The sequence below is a fragment of the Antennarius striatus genome, chromosome 6 (genome assembly GCF_040054535.1).
Source record: "Antennarius striatus isolate MH-2024 chromosome 6, ASM4005453v1, whole genome shotgun sequence".
Lineage (NCBI taxonomy): Eukaryota > Metazoa > Chordata > Actinopteri > Lophiiformes > Antennariidae > Antennarius > Antennarius striatus.
Genome location: NC_090781.1, coordinates 25,105,477 through 25,128,660, shown reverse-complemented (window position 1 = coordinate 25,128,660; position 23,184 = coordinate 25,105,477). Strand labels below are relative to the sequence as shown.

General features: G+C 41.3%; 1 protein-coding gene across 1 annotated transcript in view; it reads left to right on the top strand.

Annotated features, from left to right (window-relative positions):
• LOC137596718 (calsyntenin-2-like) overlaps positions 1–23,184 on the top strand; it is a 203,498-nt gene that overhangs the window by 167,853 nt on the left and 12,461 nt on the right. The window contains exons 9-12 of the mRNA XM_068317436.1: positions 9,009–9,171; positions 15,365–15,531; positions 16,798–16,946; positions 21,430–21,626. Of these exons, the coding sequence (XP_068173537.1) occupies positions 9,009–9,171; positions 15,365–15,531; positions 16,798–16,946; positions 21,430–21,626 (676 nt within the window). The remainder of the gene's footprint in view (positions 1–9,008; positions 9,172–15,364; positions 15,532–16,797; positions 16,947–21,429; positions 21,627–23,184) is intronic.

The following is a 23,184-nucleotide window of genomic DNA, read 5'->3' as shown; positions in this document are numbered from 1 at the left end:
TATATAATTAATTATACACAGGTAAAGTCTGCATGTCCATTGGTTGATGGAAAAACTTTTTTTTTTCATAATTTACAGGGTTTGGGGCTTTTCAACAAGGCTGGAATGGATTAAAATGATTTTACTAATTTTAAATGGTTAAATGTTATTTGACTTACTCAATGACGGAACAGATTAAGCTCATATCTCCAGGTTGTACTTTACTTTATAGCCAAATAATCACTCCCTTCCATTGTGTGACTCACATCATCTGATATGAGTGAGGATTCTATATCCTATCCAGCCACAATTCCATTCCAAGAGCTACAACCTAAAAAATATTCATATTTGCCATCTGTCAGAAACTATCAGTGTCAGTGCTCACTCAGCGGATAATGATACAGACAGAGGTAATTCACAGCTGAATCTTACAACAAAGCACCATTCTGCTGTGCAGCTGCAGAGATGGCATGCTCAGCCCAGTTCCCCAGCTGCAGATCAACTGGGATGAGAAGTAATCCCAGTATTCTGTTTGCTCATAGACCCACAGGAAAATCCATTAGGGACCAATGAATTCTTTAAAAACCAAACTGTGTCAGAACATTCCATAAAGTAAGTTATTTCGGCTGAAAACGTTTTGTGCATTTATTTATTTGCTTTATTTTTGAGAAACTGGGAATGACAACATATGTGCAAAATATTATTTTTACATATCATATATAGCAGTAAACAAGGTGTAGTATTTATCTGTCCTGTGAATAAACCTGGTTTCAGTAGAACTAAAACTATAAAATATAGCAGTGATCTTCTCCTACTACTGTATTACTATTCTGAAATCCTAGTTAAGCATAAAAGCTACATTTATATGACAATCAATCCACTCTTCAAACATAATGATATATTCAACATCATTTTGTTGTCCCTGAAGTTGGGCTTTAAACTTTTCTTTGTCTTTTATTTCTTGTGATTTTCTTGTAACTTTTGTTTTCTCGTTGCTGACGACTTGTTCTCTTTTTTTTTTTTAAATTCAGATTAGAAAAGGAACATGCAGAGGAGTTGGAGAGGGTTTCTAATTAGCTGATGTCCCACAATGCAACACCTTTCCTGGGGCTCCATGCGAGCATTTTAAGGGGATAAAAAATTAAACAGTGTGACATTACATGTGAAAGAAACACTTGAACATCTCAGATTTATTCATGAGGCTACACGTTGGGCCCAGTTTACATTCTGATATATTAACACCTTTCAGCTAGGAGTTCCTGTTCATAAAAAAAAACTATAAAAATACAGATATATTACTAATCAGGCACCTTCTGGAGTTAAATTTTTTTTCTCTATGACTCATGTCTAGTTTTTATTTTTTCAAATTTCTCACATCATGTTGGTGTGTCCACTTCAGACCTGGTTATGAGGTAAAAACTTAAGATCCTTGATTACCTCCATGCATGCTGAGCCTCTGCTGCAGCTCCAGCGTCTGACTGCTGATAAATGAGCCAAAGCATCAAGTCAAACTGCAGCAGCCGACCTCCTGATGGTTTTAGAGCACTGAACTCCACTTATGTCTTTAACCCCACGCAGTATCTGCTCCCCCAACCATCATGTCTCCTAGATTCTGACTAATATCTATTTATACTAATATTTCCATCTATTATCCATTCATTTTTTAGATATATCATGGCATTGTTCTGCAGAAGGGGTTACTTCTGTCATCTGCTTCAAAATAAACTTTTATTTTCCAAGCTTCTATTTTTAGGTTTATTAAACAGTAATCATATAAACATAAACATTAAAATCTCATATTTCAAACATTTACTTTGGTGACGTATGAAAAAAAAAAAAAAACTCCACCAGAGAGCTTATATTAATTTTTGTTAGAGATCACTGAGCATCAAAAGGTGGCCGAGCTTCTCCTTCTGAGGTACTTGAATATAATTAACCGTCAGGAATAGACTCTGGTCCTGTCACACATGTAGAGTAAAGATGTCCTTCTATTAATGGAGATTCACAATATGGAAACAGACAAATTAAGGCCAAATCTCTAATTTCGTATATAATACATAATAATGTATAATTGCTTTGTAACTGTGTAGTAAATTGAGTTTATCTCCCAAGATGGGAAATAGAAAACATTTATTTGTTGTCATATCTATGTGAGTAATTCAAATTGTAGTACTTTACAGTAACAACACTATACATAAAGGAAACCTGAATATAGGAAGTTTGTGGATAAGTTAGCAGGAATAATTTTGACACAGATGATACAAGCAGAAGTAAACACTGCTCATATAATTTATAATCTATTACTCTCTGTGTGTTTTTGATGAATCCATATAAAACCTTGAAATAAACTGATTGATCATTTTTGCCTTTGGTCGGATGTCCAGATGATCCGTAGCATCGTTCTGAGCTCGACTGAAAACACACTGCTCTGATTGTGAGTTTCTCATACTCTTTCTCTAATGGAACAAAAGTATAATTCAGATCAGATTAGATCTAATCAGATTATGGTCTGTGGTTTGATCAGCTGTCAGTGGAGGAAAACCATCCAAATCCACCATCTCCAGTCTGAGACGCTGTAGAAATTCAACACTGACCAAGTCAATGTGATCAGTCTCACTAAAGTTACCATGCAGCCTCAAGGCCCTGTGCATATTAGTGTGTGTTCATGTGTGTGTGTGTGTGTGTGTCTGTGTGTGTGTGTGCATGTGGACCATTACGAGCTCGTCGAGAGGTCGTTTGGCTGTTGACTCTCAGTCTCTGCCGGGAGCGGCTGTATAATTGCTCCTCTAATTAGTCTCCTTTGCCAGCTAGTAATTCATAGTCACCTTCAAGTGTGTGTCTCTCACACGCAAACACACTGGTAGCCATGGACACAGTACAATCACTACAAAACTCTTTATTTTAATTGTTTTGTTTGGGGTTTTTTGGGGAATTACAGGCTTTCAGAGACTCAATTTCATTTGTTGACAACAATTGACAATGATAGCAATCTCAGGTTGACATTGAGTTGATGATTATGGCAATTACGCGTCAGCAAACAGCTCTTTAGCTAATGAATGTGGAGGTCGAGTATTTCTGAAGCCAGACGCTGTTAAAGCTTCAGCTGTAATGACACCAAAATTCATTGAGTTTGCTTTCAAAGCCATTCACAACTTATTACATCGTACATGTTTCACTCCAATTTATCTTTACTGTCCAGAGAAGGAAACAACAATTAAGGACTATAAGGACTATCCACAAAATCAAATCTAAAATTGTCTTATGTTTAAGACTTTTGACCTGTACGAAGCAGAAATACAGATTTAATATTTTTGTTCTTGTTCTTTTCATTGATTTTCTGTCTAAAGACTAAATTATTGTTGTCATTATAAACTAGTTCCGAGTTTTTTCTCTACATTTATACATAAATTGTGTCGCATGAATTCTGTCTGAAATACATTTCAGGTAGTTCCTCGCAAACGTTTATAATAAAACCAATGAACTGACTTATTTATAAATCAATAAATACGTCCCTCTACCTGTTATTTGTCCTATTACGGTAATTCCCAGGTTCATCGGTACCACCTCTCCCAGTCCACCCAGTCATTTGGTTTTAATCATCTGGATTCATTCTGCAGGAACTTTCCCAGCTCCTCCCCTCGCTCCTTAAAGTCACCTTGTTTCTCCTCCTCATCAATCTCTGCTGTGGACTCTTCCTCTAGCGAGCAGCGCTCCTCCTCCTCCTCCTCCTCCTCCTCCCTGAACTCCCTTCTTCCATCTCTTTACTTCTGATTTCTTTCATGTTTCCTCTTTCATTCTGTCATTAGTCCTGTTTCCTTCATCCACGATCTGAGAATAACCTTATGGTAGTGCGTCTACCTCTGGTTAGGGATACATCACACACGGTTAACGTAACCTGTTAAATACAACCCTTTAAAAATGTTGATGAACATTGTTATGTTCTTATTACAGTATTTCTGAAGTTAAATTCAAAGCTGTTGGTTCAAGATACTTACAAGACCAACCAAGTCAACATAGTTGCTTAAAACAAGCAAATTATTTGGTCTCAAACTTCAGACCAACATGATTGTAATCTAGACCTCCGTCGTGGTAAAAAGCAGACATAGCAGACTGTTCAGAGATGAGTGATATTGATCTTCTTTCATTTTCCCTAAGTAGGAAAACAAATATACTCTAGAAGATATCAAGCACGTGATAAAAGCCATCCTTTTTGAGATTTACTGCTTTGTTGTTGGTATTTCCTGAACTATTTGAGTCTGTCTCACTTTTCTCTCTTCCTCTCAAACACTTTAGTTTCCTCTACCCTTTCTTCTCTTTCGTCTACACCTTCCCGCTTTTCTCCTTGCCGTCATCTTTCCGCCCCGCTGTCTCCCAATCTCAGATCACCTCTTCCGCATTCTTCTACCTTTTCTATCCTGTTTCTCCATCTCTTGTTTGAAGTTAGATAGTTGGGGTTGGATGACAGATCACTTAAAGACTTTCAACTCCAAAGGTCTTGAGGCAAAAAACTCCCACAGTCAAGTTCTAATGGAAAGACAGGCAGAGAAGAAACAAGACCAAACAAACAGCAGACAGAAAAAGTGACTGGGATGGACGGGGGGCAGATAGCAATTTTGTTTTCTTCTTGCCATCATGAGCCCCAAGAGATGGTAAGGGTCTTTGATGTGTGATATTTCCATTCTCTCTCTCTCTTTCTCTCTGACTTCCTTTCCTTTGTCCTCTGGTTGTCTCACCCACTGCCTCTCCTTTTTTTTTGTTCAATTGTTTATTTCATTCCATCCATCTGTCTATCAATGTGCATCAGGCGGAGACTCGAGGTACGCGAAGGGTTTTGTGGAATACGAAACTTGTCTTTCATAAGCAAAGCCAGCCAGAGATTCCCTGATAAACCTGACTTTTGGCTCTGACAGTGTTTGAATTTGACATGTAATGTGTGACTGTTTGTAAGGATGAGTTAATACAAGCAGCTGGTTTCTTGTGCGATCCTTGTCTCGGTGTTCCTCGCGGTGTTTCTGCGGTACTTTTTAAGGTTTCTCTTTGATCTTGTGCCATAATGAACTGTTTCCTCTAGTATTTCCTGTCCAGAGTTGCTGTTTTTGTTTTTGTTTCACCCCCTATAGTCGACCAAACAGCAAATACACAACCACAACAACGTTTCTCCGTCTGCGACCAGCTGGCCCCTTCCCATGCATAGCGGCGCACCTGTTCTCTCAAGCTTTAATCATTTTCCTGACAACTTGCCAAACTTTTTGCCCCCGTATCCGTCAACCCATTCCACTGCAGTCCTATTTAATTGTTTGAATAAACTCCGACATAATCATTTTGGTGCCGTTCCAGTGCCACACTTATGGTTTGAACAAGCAAGTTTATCTTGTTTGCATGAAAATTCACCAGTTAATACAAAAATTACTTTTTATTTGTTGCTCAAAGTGTGATTTTCTGCACATGGCGTGAGCATCCTCCTGATGAGGGGGGGTCATTTTAGGATATCTGAGCACCTGTAGACTTATATTTAACTTATGGAAAAAGAAAAAAGGTACATTAGACATTAACAACTGGTGAGTTTTAACATTTTATAACCTTATAAGCTTGCATTTATTTGGTTGGTTTGTTCCGTCAGAGTAGCCAAGGGCAAATTACGGCCCGAGGGCCACGTACGGCCCTTCAGGCATTGTAATCTAGCCCGCCACATTAATAATTAATAATTAATTTTATGAAATAAATGCAGTTGTAAAATAATTTTTACAATAAGCCTTGCATGTGTATGCATTTGCTGCCTGTTAAAGGCCATTTATGTAATAATTTTTACACTTCATTTACATGAGTACAAATAAACACTCCATCTATCAGCTCCTCAGCTCCTGCCTGTCAAATCATAACTCTCTCTGGCCCATCAGTCAAAAGGTTTGCACAATTTATGCAAAATAAGATTTTATATATGTATATAATATAATAAATAGTTGAGCAAAAATATATCAACACCTTGAACCGTTTCTGTTTCTATCTTATTACCCTGTCATGCTAATAAGGGCTATGAAGAGATATTCCCCTAACTCACTTTAAAAAAAAACCCTTTCTGACAGTTTTTAACTTGTAAACATGTTTGTCGTCCATTCAGTGCCCAAAATGCGTTTTCATCTTTTGTTTTTTGATTTATAATGTTCACACAAACTGTTTAGCGTAAGCGGCTTAAGTCCATCCCCACTCAAATCTGTTGACACGTGTGGCTGCGTAATTCTTGAGAGAGATCTCCAACTAACATCCCTACCTATCAGAAGACACCTCCTTCTAGGCCTCAGCTTCTCCCTTTGAAGGCTGCAAAAGGCAAATCATCCACCAGGCTTCCAGATCCCGTGTGGGCCTGAGCTCGCTTTGAAATACCGAACAGCAAAAAACAGGGAAGGAGCTCTGAAGCAGGGCTGGGGACTGTCTGCATGTGGAAATGTCAGAGGGATTAGTGAGTGTGCAAACTAATATACATAACTCACTTTACACTCTGCACATGAGTAATGAGATATAAGAGGATTAAGTGCTGGAAAAAAAAAAAATCTACACCCAGTTGATAAAACAACTGACATGCTAAGCATTCAAATCACGTTTTGTTCATCGATAAGATAATCGTAAAGCTTTCCAAACTAGGATATCTTGTCTGTAGTTTTTCTTTTACCGGGACTCATTTTACCTTAGGGTGAATGTGGCGAGCATGAATTGCCTTTTAACAGGCAGAAACCTTGGATCAGACCCCAGTTGTCAGTGGGCTGAGAATTTAAGACAGAAACAAGAAGACGGATAAGAAAAACAGATAAAAAACAGCAAAGCCAAGGTAAAATGCTTCCAAACAGACTAATGGCACACATGATGCATCTATATTGCACATACAGAGCTCATAGCTCATAGGTGGATGTTTACGCAAAATCAAAGCAAGTTTCAACAGTGTCTAGCCACGTCAGACCGCGACAACGTTATCTTCCTCCCCGCTGATTCATAGCGCTGACTCAGCACACCAACGAGCCACATAAGTGGCTGAGCAGCTGTTGAAAATGATCACCATTTAACCAGATGTTGTATCTTTGCACCTCGATAGCTGTGAAAATGAAGCGTATTGATTAGAACTCCCATCTGCTGCTCAGGCGCCGCGTTAATAATAAGCTGGGCTGCAGGATCGTCTCCGTCGGAAACGGGAGGATACTAAAAAGTTCTCCAAGGAATGGGTGAGGTTGCATCAGAGAAGCTGGGGGGAATAGGAATAGGTAGCACCGATATTATCTGGTACCGCTGATGTGCAGAGGAGGAGGAAGGAGGTAGGGAAGCGCCGAGACACTCAGAAAAGGCACTAGTGGGCTTTTTGCAATCAATTAGACTCAACAGGGAGGCAGAGTAAACAGTCAAGTATGCTGAAGTGCACAGTCAAGCACTTTGGAGGAGAGGTTAAATAGGTAATGCAGTAATGTATTCCACTGAGGGTTAAATGCTGTTACCTTACAGCCAGAAGGCGTTGGGTTCAAGTCCTGCGTGAAGCACAACTCACACCCAAAGTCCCACCAAACCACCTTCAGGGTAAACGGTCTCGGATATCTGACGAATGAATGTTATTCACTATAAATCACCAGCGTGGATGTGGAACAGAAGTGACATCCCTCCAGCTGAGATGACTAAATGCACGACAGACCGCCGTCACCGACGCAAACAGGACAAGACGTCTGATTTACTACCAATTCATCGCTTCTGATTTAACACTTCATTTTTCTCACAAGTATGCCCTTTTGTCAACTCCGTTGGACATTTTTCCTGATATGGGTTTGCTGTTACAGTGTGTGTGTGTGTGTGTGTGTGTGTGTGTGTGTGTGTGTGTGTGTGTGTGTGTGTGTGTGTGTGTGAGGCTCATTCCTCCATTAAGGTTTCAGAAGCTGTTCCAATAGTTTGACGTTTTGTGAAATATGATTATTTGATTTCTTGCCAAAAGTTAGATGAGACTTTTATCGCGCTCACGTCTGTATGATAAATATGAAGCTATAGTCTAAGGCTGATTATCTTAGCTTAGCATCAAGATGTGGACACAGCTAGCCTGGCTCTGTCAAAGGGATAAAAAATATCTGAGCCTCGAAAAAAATACTCATTAATCATTCAGTTTGTTGGCCTGTAGAGCAATTCAGGTGTTTTGGGGGTTTTTGTACTTGACGGTTCTGTTTAGATGAAGTAACTTTTTGAAGTCTGAACTATTTCCTCATGGAATAGTTACTGTCACCCGTGGCTGATGGCAGAGCTTTTGAGAGGTGTTCACACACCACTAAATCTATTAGACTTTGCGAATGCTCCCACAGATCCACTATTATTTGACACTACAATAAACCAAACTCATTAGTTTGATTCTGAAGGTAACAGTGGAGCTACAAAGTGAAACATGTTTCAACTTGTAATTTAATTTATAACTATTTTTAAAAGTATTCACGTGTTGGCGGATGGATACAACATCAGTGAGACTGCATCTCGTTCTTTACCACGTTTGTGGATGGCTACAACATCAGTGAGGCCGCATCTCGTTCTTTACCACGTGTTGGTGGATGGATACGACATCAGTGAGACCGGATCTCGTTCTCGTTGGTGGAGTAAAGACGTAGCTCGTGTGTTCTCATGACTTTTGTGTTTCTTTTCATTCTTTATGATTGTTTACGTAACTTATATATAATTAATTATACACAGGTAAAGTTTGCGTGTCTATTGGTTGATAAAAATATATGTTTTTGTCATAATTTAGGTGTTTTTGAGGCATTAGTTATACAAATTTAATTGACGGAACGGATTAAACTCGTATCTCACATGTCGTCTTTAGATATAATCCAGTAAAATGAGTAATTTAATTTGGGTAGTTGAACACTGCATGCCTCATTTCCATTAAAGATCTGACCCCAGGTGTCCTGCTGCTCTTCCATGAGTCAAACCTTGGGCTCTGAAGTCAAAGTAACACAACCATTAACAGTTCATGAAAGGTGATTAGCGCCTCATTTATGACACTTTCCTTTTTTTCGCAGATTTGTGACAAGGAGTGGCATTACTATGTCATCAACGTGGAGTTCCCCGTGGTGACGCTCTATGTGGACGGGGTGACCTTCGACCCCTACCTGGTGACAGACGACTGGCCCATCCACCCCTCAGAGATTGACGTCCAGCTGACGGTTGGAGCCTGTTGGCAAGGTGAGTGGCCCGAGTACTGATGATGATGATGATGATGATGATGATGATGATGATGATGGGACAGAGAAAAGTACACGATTGAAAGGAAATTCCATTTGCAGAATCCCAGTTAAATCGGGTCTATTTGGTGTTACGATGATTGAATATAACTTTAATTGAGTACAAGTCCAAGAATCTAAATGATCTCTCCGCTATTATTACAAAGAGACTCCCTGATTGCGCGACGCGTTCTTTGGCCTTGAATGAACGACGCAATGAAGACGAGCACTTTGCCTCTGACAAACGATCGAAACTGAAGTCTGAATGAAGGTGTAAAATTAAACCGTCCACTAACGTGACAGCTGCCACTAATTGGATGAGGGGAGAAGGAAAGGTCACATCCCAACATCGTGGGCATTAGCATTGATTTGATCGCCCAAACGAGAGCGCTCAATGGCGATTAGCCTCAGAGAAGAAGTCACCATATCTTTTCATGCGAGAGCAAGAGCAGGTCATCTCATGTCGCTTTAATCTGTGGCAGTGACACACACACACACACACACACACACACACACACACACACTACACACACACACACACACACACTCTTCCCTTCCATTTCTTTCGTGGAACACTACAAGCCTCTAGGAGGATTAAAAAGACCTTGATTGAAAAAAGGGAGTTCAAAGACTATTTCAGCTCTTCTAGTCGGGGGGGCTAAGCTCGGAAAAGAGACATAAGGGTGATCCTGAAGTCTTAAAGTAAGCCATTAGCCACAACAAATTGCCTTTTCAAAGCACTGAGCTTTAAGTGTTTAGAATGTTGATTGCAAAGATGTTGCAAGGATGAGCTCATTTATTGTCAAACTGGCTGCTAAAGCTCGTCTGGATGTGGTTTTACAGCAGTTGTGGGAAACGTGGAGACCTTTGTGGAACCAAACCAGGGGATTTAACCAACATTTCTGCTGCGTGTTTGATCAGCATTACAGAAAAACTCTCAAAAGATGATTTCAGAGCCAATAGAAGTGACTTTTTATGTACCCTACCATGCCAATGACATGACCCGCTCATTGCTTTGGCGTGATCTTGACATTTCTCACCTCTCCCCTCACTGGAGAGGTGAAATGAGTAAAAAAGGATTTCAAATCAGACGGGAGACAATGTGAGACTTTACGCTAGAAAATTAAAGCTCTTGATTTTATCCTGCAGCATTTTTTGAGCAAGTTGCAACCACTGCAAAATACATTTAAATGTTTTTACTTGTGTTTATATGATGGAATGTTTAACACAATGTTTTGCATTGTGTGTTTTTAGTGTTATTGTGTGATTTTAAATAGATATATAATTCTGATTGGTTCCAATCAGGTTTATTGGATAAAGTTATCAGATTTAATTGTTATTACAGGATGTGATTGATAATTCAGCTTGTCATCTGATTGGACAGAAGACTATTACCAAGTCTGTGATTGGCTGGTTTTGAGTCACAAATGGAGAGAGTGTGTAGGTAGTTTAAATTCCTCAGGTCAAATTGTTCTCTAATCGAGAATATATTTTGTATTTTCCTGTGCAATAATGTCCATGACATTATAATATTACCATTATTAATGTTTTTTAACCCAATTTACTTAAACTACATTTTATTCTATAACTCCTTTTTTTCCCAGTGAGTGGATGCAGTCAAAATTTTAACATCAGACGGGACTGTAAACACAGACAATAACTTTTTGTGATCATTTTTGCACATCTGCGAGAAAACAAATGGAATGCATCTTTCATTAGTGCTGTCGAGATTTAAAAATTAATTACATGCTGTTAATTAATCTAAATTAACGTAGAACGGCCATGTCTCAGGTGGGATGCATTTGAAATATTAGAAATTCAAATAGAGTTTGCAAAATGAGCAATTCAGGGACTGGATATATATTCTAAACAAATGTTGGGAATATGTCTGCAGGAACAATCATAGCAGTAAGTCTGCATCTCTTCTAATTTTATCTTGGCACTGAAATGATTGTTGGTGCATCAGCCTCAAACGCCAAAAAGGTTCAACTCAAGTGAGTCAGCCAACAGGAGCATCTGGTGCAGTTTAAGAGCAGGAAACACATGATTTTATTAAATAATAGACTCCCTTTGACCCACAGTAACTTATTGTACACATCAGAATTAACTTGCTACAGGCTAATAATATGATATTATATGTTTTATTCTGATTTATTGTACAGTAAAATGATTTTGCTGGTTTGCTGGTCAATGCTGGGTTCTGCTTTATAGAGGAACAAAATGTCGTCATCTGCATGTGTGTTAGACCCTCAGCAAGGGGCTCCTCTTCTTCACTGTCCCCTCTGAGACTCTGGACTGACTCTGTTGAACTCTTCTCGCATGAAAGCCCCAAGGCTGGTCCACACTTCTGTCTCTGCTTGAAACATGGCTGTGTGCTGAAGCCATCTGTAGACATTTATTATTAATGGTAACATCCCTTTTGGGTTGAGTCCATCTTAAAGCAGTCCTCAAGATCTCTGCATTGGTTTAGTCCTCATCTGAGAGCCAGTGGTGAGGTGCAGGACGCAGAAACATGATTATAGTAAGTTACACTATAACGATATCAACATACAGTAGAACCGGGGTAAAGAACGAGATACATCTCAGCTGATGTTGTGTCCATTTGCCAACACGTGGTAAAGAACGAGATATGGTCTCGCTGTTGTTGTACCCATCCGCCAACACGCGGTAAAGAACGAGATATGGTCTCACTGATGTTGTATCCACCCGCCAACACGTGGTAAAGAACGAGATGCGGCCTCACCGATGTTGTATCCACCAGCCAACATGTGGTAAAGAACGAGATACATTCCCGCTGATGTTGTATCCATCTGCCAAATAGTGGTTGTGTCCTGAAGTTCACATCTCAGATTTTAATTGTAAGTTGAACAAAAATAGAACGAGGGCTCGCATCTCCAAAAACTTGTCTGTTGAGAAGTTTTTATTTCGAGGTACCACTGAAGTTACGTCAATATATTTAGGAAAGGTTTCATCACACCAGTGCAGTCGATTACAAAAAATGTCGACAGACAGTCACACAAAAGAAATTCTGCTTCCTGTTTGCGTTTAAGTTTGCGTGTCTTTCTTTGCGTGTGTTGAAGGAGAGTCTCGGTCCTCAACAGTTTACCCTCCTCAGATGACATCAACAGTTTGTGCTCCTGTCAGCTCAGAGAAACCTTTACAGCCTCCTGGTCCTTCAGGAGATAACAGAACATTCTGTATCAGCTGCTGGAGTTCTCTTTGCTGCCGGTGGAGCTCCTCCGCGTTGGCGAGGCTGTAAAACGTCCCGCTATCTTCCAACACTTTGTCATCGCTTCACGAAAACCCGCTGAAGGGGAACAGCAATAGTTCTCACGCGCCGTCTGCTCCCGCCGCGGTGACCTTCTGCCGAACTCCTCAGAGACACAAACTCTCTGGTTTCCCTGTTTAATTAATGGAGATAAACACATCTGGAGAGTCCTGGTAAAACGTGACTTCCTGCGAGAACAAAGCAGGGAATTCCTCTCGCAGTTTTACTTTTCTTTCTCCTCCGCCTCCTAATAAAAGTCCCCCCCCCCCCACCGCCATCCCTCTTCCCTCACCTCTCAGATTAAGTGCTGTCGGTGCAGTTTCCACACAGTCAGCCTGTATTTACCTTCTGACCTGGAAGACTGTGTTCCTGTTCATAACTGTCCAAGACTCGGGCGGCAAAGTGCATCCGACATTAGTCTTTTTGCAATCCAGCTGCCGCTCCGCCTGGACAGAATTAATGTTCACACACCAGCAGAAACTGAAGCGTGTGTTCTGGATGTACAGTATAAAGGATGCACGTACGCACACGCTTACTGAATCACATGTTAAGCGGTTCTCACGCTTACGCTTAAGTAATGGTGCTATTTCCTTGCTCGCTAATGCCCCTCCTGTATCATCTGTTGCTCTCCTGGTGAAAATGAGAGTGAAGATCTACGACACGAGGGCCTGCAGGGAGGGGGCGAGCTGACCCCACGTTAAATACAGTCCCTGCAAAGTGGAATGATCAGCACTTTTATCACCCATATCATTCCCACTCTACAGTATGGAGGTAATCCTTTTACTCTGCACACATTTTTTTTTTTTTTACCATGCAGGGCTTTTAAAGGGGCAGTTTGCCCACAGCATGAAAAATCCATATGTCTTCTTTAGCCCGTGGTGCTTTTTATTCATCTGGATCAGGGGCGCTCAGATTGGATCCAGGAAGTCAGTGTTGTTCACTGGAAAAGGCCCAATGAGCCGCTAAAGCTAAACCCTCATGTAGGAATAAAAATAAGAATAAAAAATTAGAATAACAATAAAATATGGTAATAATCATAATTATAATTTGAATAATAATAATAACAATAATAATAACAATAATACAACTCTGTACTCTCTTGTACTTCCTTGATTTTAATGAAACTTGAGCCCTTCACATTTGGTGCTGAAAGCACTGATGAAGCATTCTAATAAAGAACTAATAAAGCAACTACTGATCTAATTACTCATAATAATCCACAGACGTCATCATCAGCAGTTTTTAAGTTGGATTGAACCAGTTCTTGAGGTTTTCAAATGCATTTTTTGATCCTAAGTACACTTTAATATCCAATATTCCAAAAAAATAAAATAAAAAACCATCAGTGTGAAGTAGTCGTGTTAAATAACTTCAACCATCACCGTAATGCATGACAGTTTATGGATGCCCATTTCCGTTTGCAGATTTATCATTGTAAAGTTAGTTAGCCCCCACCATCAACAGGGGGGTTCCTGGGTGTTGTAGGAAACAACAGTCCCCCCGGCTCTAGTTACTCTTGACGTTTCACAGGATTCTTTTTCGGTCACTAACTGCTTTGAAAACCAATTTTGTCTCTTCCACGAATGACAAAAAGGAACAGAATATTAACTGGATTTGTGACGCCGTCGAAGCAGAAAATCCAGTTGAGCGGTGACACTGCTCCTCAGCTCGTATGCCTCCATTATCAATACCACAGTCACCAAGAATGTCCCTTTATGAAAAGTCAATATTTAAGTCAATCTATCAAACCCGATCTCATCCCTGTGCTGACTTCTTTGTGCTTATGCTGCATCATTTGACTCCCATCTTTCATCCATGGATATAACCACGGCAACCAGAAGTCGCTGCATCACAACGGACACAAAGAGAGACGTCCTGTTTGGCTGTTATTCTGATCAGGGCGAGTTGCTGAGTAACTGATGACACAACCAGGACTCAAAACAAACAACTTAGGGTTCATTAAAGCCAGAATTATTCATCAGGATGCATAATTATAGAGTGGGTATGGTCAATATTGGTCACGTGATCTGGTGTGTGCTGGTTAATTAAACCAAGAGACAAACCAAGAGACCTGGTGGCACTATGGTGATTGCTCTACAGTCACTTAAACACAAATATGCACCAGTGATTAATTTTGTGGCTCATTCAATGATTCTATTAAAACATCTCATTTTCTTCCTTTCTGGCTACGTTCACACAGGAATTTAAAGACAGAGCTCCACATTTACAACACAAATACAGCAGAACCTCCAGATACGAGTTATTTGAGATACGATTCATCACTCTGTCCATATTTTTGTCACAAAAATCCAAGATAGAAGTCATGTTTCAGAACACCACCACTAGTTGGCGGATGGATACAACATCAGTGAGACCGTATCTCCTTCTTTACCACGTGTTGGCGGATGGATACAACATCAGCTGTAATAATGAACTACAAAAACTAGTTCATTCGTCACATTGATAATGTAGTGATGCAAACATTCATTTATTACATTATTTGATGACCGTACAACATTTGATTGAACATTTATTGATTTTATTATCATGGTATAATTTGATTGTGATGTTTTTCCTTTTACACATAAGACTCACAATCTCATATCTCTCAGTTGTTGCTGTGATCTTGTTCACACTGTCATCATGTCAGCAGGAATTAGATATGAATCAAATTTCGAACCTCATCCAAAACTTGACAATGAAAAGTTCAGATTCTCTATGACGTGTTCATACTGTCCAGAACAGAACAGACCTGTATCGCGTAGGACAATAACTTGTCCTTTCATACAAAAGTTAATAATGGTGTCGTCTGTTTCCTCCTGTGATCATGTGTTTTATATTCAGACCTTTATCTGACATCCCTTCTTGTCTGATTGACTGTTGGTAGGCGGGGAGGTGACCAAACCACGCTTCACTCAGTACTTCCGGGGCAGTTTGTCTGGACTGACCATCCGACCGGGGAAGATCGAGAGTCAGAAAGTCATCTCCTGTCTGCAGGCCTGCAAAGAAGGACTGGACATCAACTCCCTGGAGAGTCTTGATAAGAGTATAAAGGTATCACTCACACAGAGTAAGCCTGACTTCAGAAATCCTGAACCTGGAGATAGTCAGGCTTAACATATCCTAGCCAACACAAAACTCTTAAAACGTCTCAGCTATCCCACCACTCGCCCGGTATTACCACGACGACTACCTACACCAGCAACAGTAGAGGGATGTCCAGATGGATGGATGCTTTTGAGGACTCCACCAACCTACTCGCCATCCTTTTGCGACTCTAACTTCCTTTATCTGCCTTCAGTTTCCTTGTGCTTGGGGGGCAGAAAAGAGACCCTTCCCAGGCTTTTGAGAAGGGAGGGTGGGATGAGGTGAAAAGGAGACAGGGCAACAGCTCTCTAGGGTTCGAACCAGCTATTTCATTTTCTCCTTAGCAACAAACTGGCTCCTCCAAGTCCACAGGAGGCCTGAGAACGGCACTTAGCCGAGCAAATGGAGGATTGCTGAAGCACAAAAACCAGTTTGAAGAGAGTGAAAGAGAATATACCATGGAAGGGGAGGAAGGGGAAAATGAGAGGGGAGAGAGCGTGTATGGGGGGGGCCCCATGGAGCGTTGAAGTACTGTCACCTTGGAGGCGAGAGCCAGTTCTACGGAATTGGTGACATTTAGTGCTTCCCTGCAGGAGAGTGCTAAACTCCTTTCTAAGAGGAGAAGGGCCCCAGTGCCCGACTATCAAACCCTGGGGGGGGAGGGAGGCGCACACCTCCATCAACCGGCATGAGTGGGTGGAGTCAACTGACCTTTTTCTGGCCCCTTGACTCAAAAGGGCCACGGAATTGTTTTCTTTATTTTAGGCCCTTAAGGACAAGTTAACTAGATGTAAGTGTTCTACTACTAACAGAACATAATGATGGGTAATTACAGGTAGTCCTCAACTTATGAACACTACTGTTTGTAAGTTGAATGATTTTAGTTCAAATTTATTTTATCTTGTCTACTTGAAATGCAGGTAGTTTAATTAGAAAACTGTAACATACAGGTGGCATCAGGTGTTGCTGGCCAGGTCAAGCTAACAGATGGTGTTTGCTCAGAAGACAGGAAATCAACCTGTCTTCTCCTCAGAAAAAGTCAAGAAATGCCCAGTCAGCTGTTTTACATGCTTGGTTTAATTGAAAATTCCTCCGGATGGTAAAACTCCTCAAAACCAGAGTTTAGCTGACTTTACAAAAGGTACCTGGAGAATCAGCTTAAGTAGTTTCACAACTTGCACCTTTTCTGACTGTTTTTCCTCATCAAGATTCTGTCTTTACTTCTACTTCTAGTTCCACTTCAACCCAGCTCAATCTATCCTGGTCATGGAGGGAGAAGACTTGGAAAACATCAACGCCGCCGTGAGGAAAGTTTCCTACATCAACTCTCGCCAGTTTCCCACACCGGGTATCCGACGTCTGCACATTTCCACGTCCGTCCAGTACGTACAACTGTTGGGTTTCTCCTTCCTCTTCCTTGGTTTCTTTCACTCTCTGGTCGTCTTTAAGGCTCTCTCTCCTTTCTTGCATCTTATTCTTGTAGTTCTCTCTTGTTGTCTCTATTTCTTGGAGCCCCTGTCTCAGATTTGAGGCGTGTTAACCCACCTCAACACCTTTGTGAAGCATGAAGACAACACTGCAGATATCACAGCCTGACTGATGCATCATTCCCCTGTGACACACTGATCCCAGCCCTTCCTCTTATTCCTCCGCCTCGGTTACTCCTCTTCTCTCCTGTCACCTTCCTTCTCTTTTAATAAACTGTTTTCCATTCCACAAGGGGCTAGTTTTCACATTTTTCATGTCATGCATTAAAATTTTTCTCTCGGTTTTGCCAGAGGAATGAAAAAAGGAGAGAAAAAGAGAGTTATAAAAAAAAAAAAGGGAGAGCGTGAGAAAGCCTGGCTGGTTTAACAGCCTCCCCTTGGTGGGGTCTTATTAAAATTCATGATTTTTTTAAATATATGTAAACGCCTGCAGCACAGCCCTGGGGGGTTCAATCCATGCTTTTCCTGTTGGGTTCGATGCGCGGCCTTGGGCCCAAGAACTTCAACCAACACCACCGTAGTGGGTGGGTGGGTGGGTAAGTTCCACGGGCTGCCGCGGATGGCGGCGGGGGGGGGGGGTCATTGTAGCTGGGGGCGTACCGATTATCAAGGAATACATTATGCTAATAACAGATAAGCATCATTGCTACATATTATTTTTGAATTCTTTTCCTCATGCTGGTTACTTGTCAGCCGGTTGTACAGCTGTGTTTGATTATGAGAGAGAGAGTAATGCAAAAACATGAAACTAAATATATGCAGTAACTTATATTGGAGTGTTGGACAGATTAATATGGATATAAATTTGTGTGTCATCAGCATAGAAATGTAGTTTATGCAAGTAAATCATGTTGCCAAGTGGAAGAATGTAACATTATTTTATATATACAGTATATATATATATATATATATATATATATATATATATATATATATATATATATATATATATATATATATATATATATATATATATATATATATATATTATATTATACACACACACACACAAATGAAAATATGAACTAGAAACTACAGTTTTTTGAATGGAGATTAAATCAAAGTTTGACATCCATCTCCTGACAGTCAAACGTGCCGCCATCTGATTGGTTGATCATTCATTTCTTGATTTCAAAGGGACACCATGTTACTTCCTGTACGACATTCCAGTGGTTCTTCCAGAATACGCTTCATCAGAAATGATCCTCTTCACTCCAGCTAGTTTTATTGTGAGAGCCTCAAACACGGCCACTCACCGTAAAACACCATCAAGCGTCGAAAACTAACAAACAAAAATAAAAAGACCTTAACTCCCGCTGACAGGATCGCCCTTCTCAAATAAACACAGACATTAAGTGATTCCTCCAAATGCTATTTAATTTGTTTTGCGCGGACAACTAATATCTGCAATTACTGCTGGCGTGGAGAGAATAAAAGTAACTGCAGTTAATCTCTGCAGAAGCCCTTTTAGGCTCCTTGTCATGTTTCTTTATAATTAAGTTGGAGCGGCTCCAGTTTTTGTTCTGTTTCCATCCCAGCGAGCCCACGCAGCAGCATCTCCCTGCATCACTGCGTTTGTATCTCCACTTCGCACAACAATGGCTTTGAGCCCGAGCAGCAGGCGAACGCACGGCGAACGCATGGCGCCCGCCGAGGCCCCGCTAAAGAAAAGCAAGCATTACATTATACCCCCAAACTGGTTTTTGTCTCAAACTACGGCCACACTGACTCCTGAGGAGATGCAACATTCAGCCGTCCAAGTTTCAGCCTTTTCTTTTCAATATTTTAAAAATACTCGGATTGAATTTGTTCTTTTCCCACCAGCTGAGCTGAGGCCAGAAGAAAACCCTGCTGGATGTAGAAACATTGGATTTAAGGTTATTTAACAATAGCTCTACTGTGGTAGCAGGGAGTTTATGGATAATGCATTACAGGAATAGCAGCTGGGAATGTATGCTGCCCCCAGGCTGAGGCAGGAAGGGCATCCAGCACGAAAAACTTTGCCAAACAAATGTGAGTGTTCATCTGAAATGGAAAAAGGACAACCTAAAAGGCACAAGCCAAAAGGAAGTTTACTTAAATACTGGTAAACTCCTTTTTTTAAAAAAAACGATGTATAATTGAGAACGACGTAAGCCGAGGTTTACCTGTACATATGATTACACCTTGATTCTATTTCTGACACATCATCAGAAACACGTAGGTCATTCTGGACATGGATGAGACAGAATCGATGCTAGGGAAGCATTTTAGTTGGACTTTGTGTTTTTGCTACCTAATTTTTACATCATTCGGTTCTTAAAAGAACAGAAATGACATGTTATCTCCTCTGGATCATATTTACCAACAAACTACTAGATAAAATAATTTATAATGAATTCACGGCTGGTGAACCTCGTGTTTAGAGTCAGTTTTTCAAATCTCGTTCTTCAAAGTTTCGTTGGAACTTCCTGTACCTTCCTCCTTTTGCAGACTGGTTTAATATGGATTAATGCATTACAGCATTTATTTTACTATCTTTATTTAGCTACAGATGCAAAAGAGAAAGCATTGAGTCTCCCCCTGCTAACAGTTATTAGCCTGTAGCAACATATAAAACAAAAATATGGTTCCTTATCCAGCTTCCACCCCCCCATCCCACTGTCCTTTGGTCATTTTAACATCTCTTTGTTTTCCATTTGATCGATGTGTGTGTGTGTGTGTGTGTGTGTGTGTGTGTGTGTGTGCTCACAGCCAGCGAGCTCACATCCAAGAGAGCCAATGTGTGTCCGGAAAGTAGCCGACGCTGTGCATTTAGAGGCGTGCTGTCACGCCTCAGACAGGGATGCAGATCTGCACTTATGAGAACGCAGCAGGCCCACTGCTGCAGGAGCGAGTCTGCTGACAGAGATTTTACCCCCCGAAGAACTGCCCCGCGCCGTGGTGTGGATGTAAAACTGACAGCCCTGAGCGCGGCTAAGAGGTCCTATTGGTCCTGATAAGCTCTTGTTGCCGCGGCGACGCTGCACGCCTATGCATTCTGATGCTGCGCAGGTAGAAGCTGGAGGTTGTGTCAGGGACGATCTCAGTCCTGGATGCAAATCGACGAGATGTGACCTCCTTTATTTAAGGGTTCAGCGACGCGGGATGGAATTAGAGCGCTAAATAAATAAATAAATAAAGAAATGCACTTTGCGATGCTGTCATCCGCTGGAGGAGGACTGAATTATGCATGAGGAGCAGCATGCGGGGGGTGAGGGGGGTGGGGAAGCATCGGCGCGGGGGCTGCGGTCAGTGGCATCTGGTAGGGGGAACTTGAGTTTCAGTCGGCGTCGTAACGGCAGAAGAAACAGTTTGTCTTTTAAGTGTAATTACTGACAAGAACATCAAACTGATGCTCAGAGCCACGGGAGACAGAACCTCCAACAGGAGAATATTAAGCGTGAAGTTGGTTTCCTGGACTCCAGTGAAAACAGCTGGAGTCGTCCTTCTGGTATTAAAGCAGTAGTAGAACGTTGTTTCTGTAGATACAGGGGTGTCAAACTCATTTTCAGCATCATGGCTGTCCTCAAAGGGCCAGATGTAACTAATAAATGTAACTAAATGTAATGTAACTAAATGTAACTAAATGTCATGTAACTAAATGTAATGCAACTAATCCTTACTACTCGTTTGTTTCTCTGTTCTAACATAAATCCTTTTAATTTGTCAGGTTATTAAACCCACAGAACTCCATCAATCAAGGATCAAACTATCAATCAATAAAGAAAAATAACATCAGACACAAGTTAGGACATTAACTTTGTTCACAACGTTTAGTCAGAGTTAAAATGGGCTGAATTGCTGCATTGTGGGAAATGTAGTTTTAGTCACAGAACACTTTTGACCTTTTTTAGACATCAACCTTTTTTTGCTCTCGAGGGCCACATAAAATGATGTGGAGGGCCAAATTTGGCCCCCGGGGCTTTCAGTTTGACACATGTGCTGTAGACAGACGAGGTCATAAAGTTAAAAGAAGTGTGATATAAATTACACATTTGCTTCATTTCTGATTTAAAGAGAAGATTTATACCAAAGTTGTGTCTGTAAAATGTAAGAATCCTCTTTAACCCTCATTATGTAACAGGATGCATCTCGTTTATTTAACTGCACCAAGAGCAAAAATGGACATTTTTGGATTATAGAGCTAGACTTAAGCATTTTGCATCAGTTTTAAAATTATTCTAAATTAAAGGTTTTGCAAGTTCCGTCTTCTCTAAAAACTAAAAACTGATTTGGACATCATGACATCTGATGTCAGTCCAGGTGGTGTTGAGGTGTTTGCGACATCAAAGCCGCGTTCTCATCCCCGATCACAGCTTCCCTGACTTTCTTCTCCTCCTTCCATCTTTTTTCTCAGATGTTTCGGTGAAGACACCTGCATCACCATCCCAGACATCGACGCCGTGGTGATGGTGCTGCAGCCCAGCGAGCCCCGCATCACCATCACCGGAGTGGAGAGGCTTAATCGACCGGCGTCCGACCTGCGAGGGCCGGACGGCGTCGATCTGTTCCAGGACCTCCACATCATCAGCACCGTCTCCACACGCCACACAGGTGCGGTTTAAACCCGTTTCCCGCTGCTGGAGGCCTGAAAAACCACAAGGAACAGAAACCGACCTGCTGGGGCATCATCAGGGACTGTGGCCACTTCACTTGATCATAATGGGGGCGCTATGCGGCGGCAGACTCCATGCAGTTCAGCATTTCAGGGTTAATTTTAACCAAATGAAATCTGTTACATACAGGAAGTGAGAAACATCCACATCCTGATGGGAACAATAATATATTTAGAAACCTTTTACCACCAGAGGCAGCGGGTGGGGCGGGCAGGGGAGGCACCGGCGCCTCGCTCGCATCATTAGCCCCTTGTTCTGGTTTAAATTCACTACCTGCCTCCAGCTGCACCGCGTTCAGGCGCGGACGGCAGGAAATAGTGACCTTTACGGGGTACTTTGAACAGGCTTGTAAAGGAACATTAATTTTATACTCAGGCGTGAACCGGCCAATGGGATGTTCTGGAGTTTTTACAACGCGACGGTAACATTTGGCGCCGTCACCTCCGCTGACTAGACGGACAAATTAAGAAGCTTGGATGTAAGTCCAGTTAAATACATGCATAACTCCTCAAAAGTCGATATATATATAATATTATACATTATATAATTATATATATATACATATATAATATATATATATATATATATATGTACTATAATTTTTTAAAATCTATTTTTTCTATTTGATGGAGCAAAAAAACTGAATTCTCGTGCATCTTTTCATCACCGGTCGGTGATGCGTCCCCCCCCCTGCAGGTGTGAATGTGTTGTGATGATCTAAATATTTCAGCAGCTCCTCATGCCGGTGATGCGTTCACTCATTCATGACGTCCCACAGGCGACGCAGCGCCACCTGTCTGGCAATCCAAACAAACCTTCAGAGGAACCCGAGCGACTCAGCGGCGGCGAATGTTTCTTTCATCCGGTGCATCTGCGTGCAAGAAAGTTAAGAATTTGTTCCCGTGCTGCTGAATCCCCCCCCCCCCCAGTATGAATATTGGAAAGGTTATCACAACTCCAACAAAGTAGTGAAACGTGAGTGTGTGTGATTTGCAAACATGCAGCGAGTTTGGTTTATCGACACACGCCTCCGCTTTCTGAGGGAAACAGGAAACGTGTTCTAATCTAGTCCGCTCACTGATGTCGTATCCATCCACCAACACGTGGTAAAGAACGAGCTGCGGTCTCACTGATGTTGTATCCATCCACCAACACGTAATGAACGAGATGCGGCTTCACTGATGTTGTATCCATCCACCAACACGTAAAGAACGAGATGCGGCCTCACTGATGTTGTATCCATCCACCAACACATGGTAAAGAACGAGGTCCGGTCTGAATGATGTTGTATCCATCCACCAACACGTAAAGAACGAGGTGCAGTCTCACTGATGTTGTATCCAGCCACCAACACGTGGTAAAGAATGAGATCCGGTCTCACTGATGTTGTTTCCATCCACCAACACGTAAAGAACGAGATGCGGTCTCACCGATGTATCCATCCACCAACATGTGGGAAAGAATGAGATCCGGTCTCACTGATATATCCACCCACC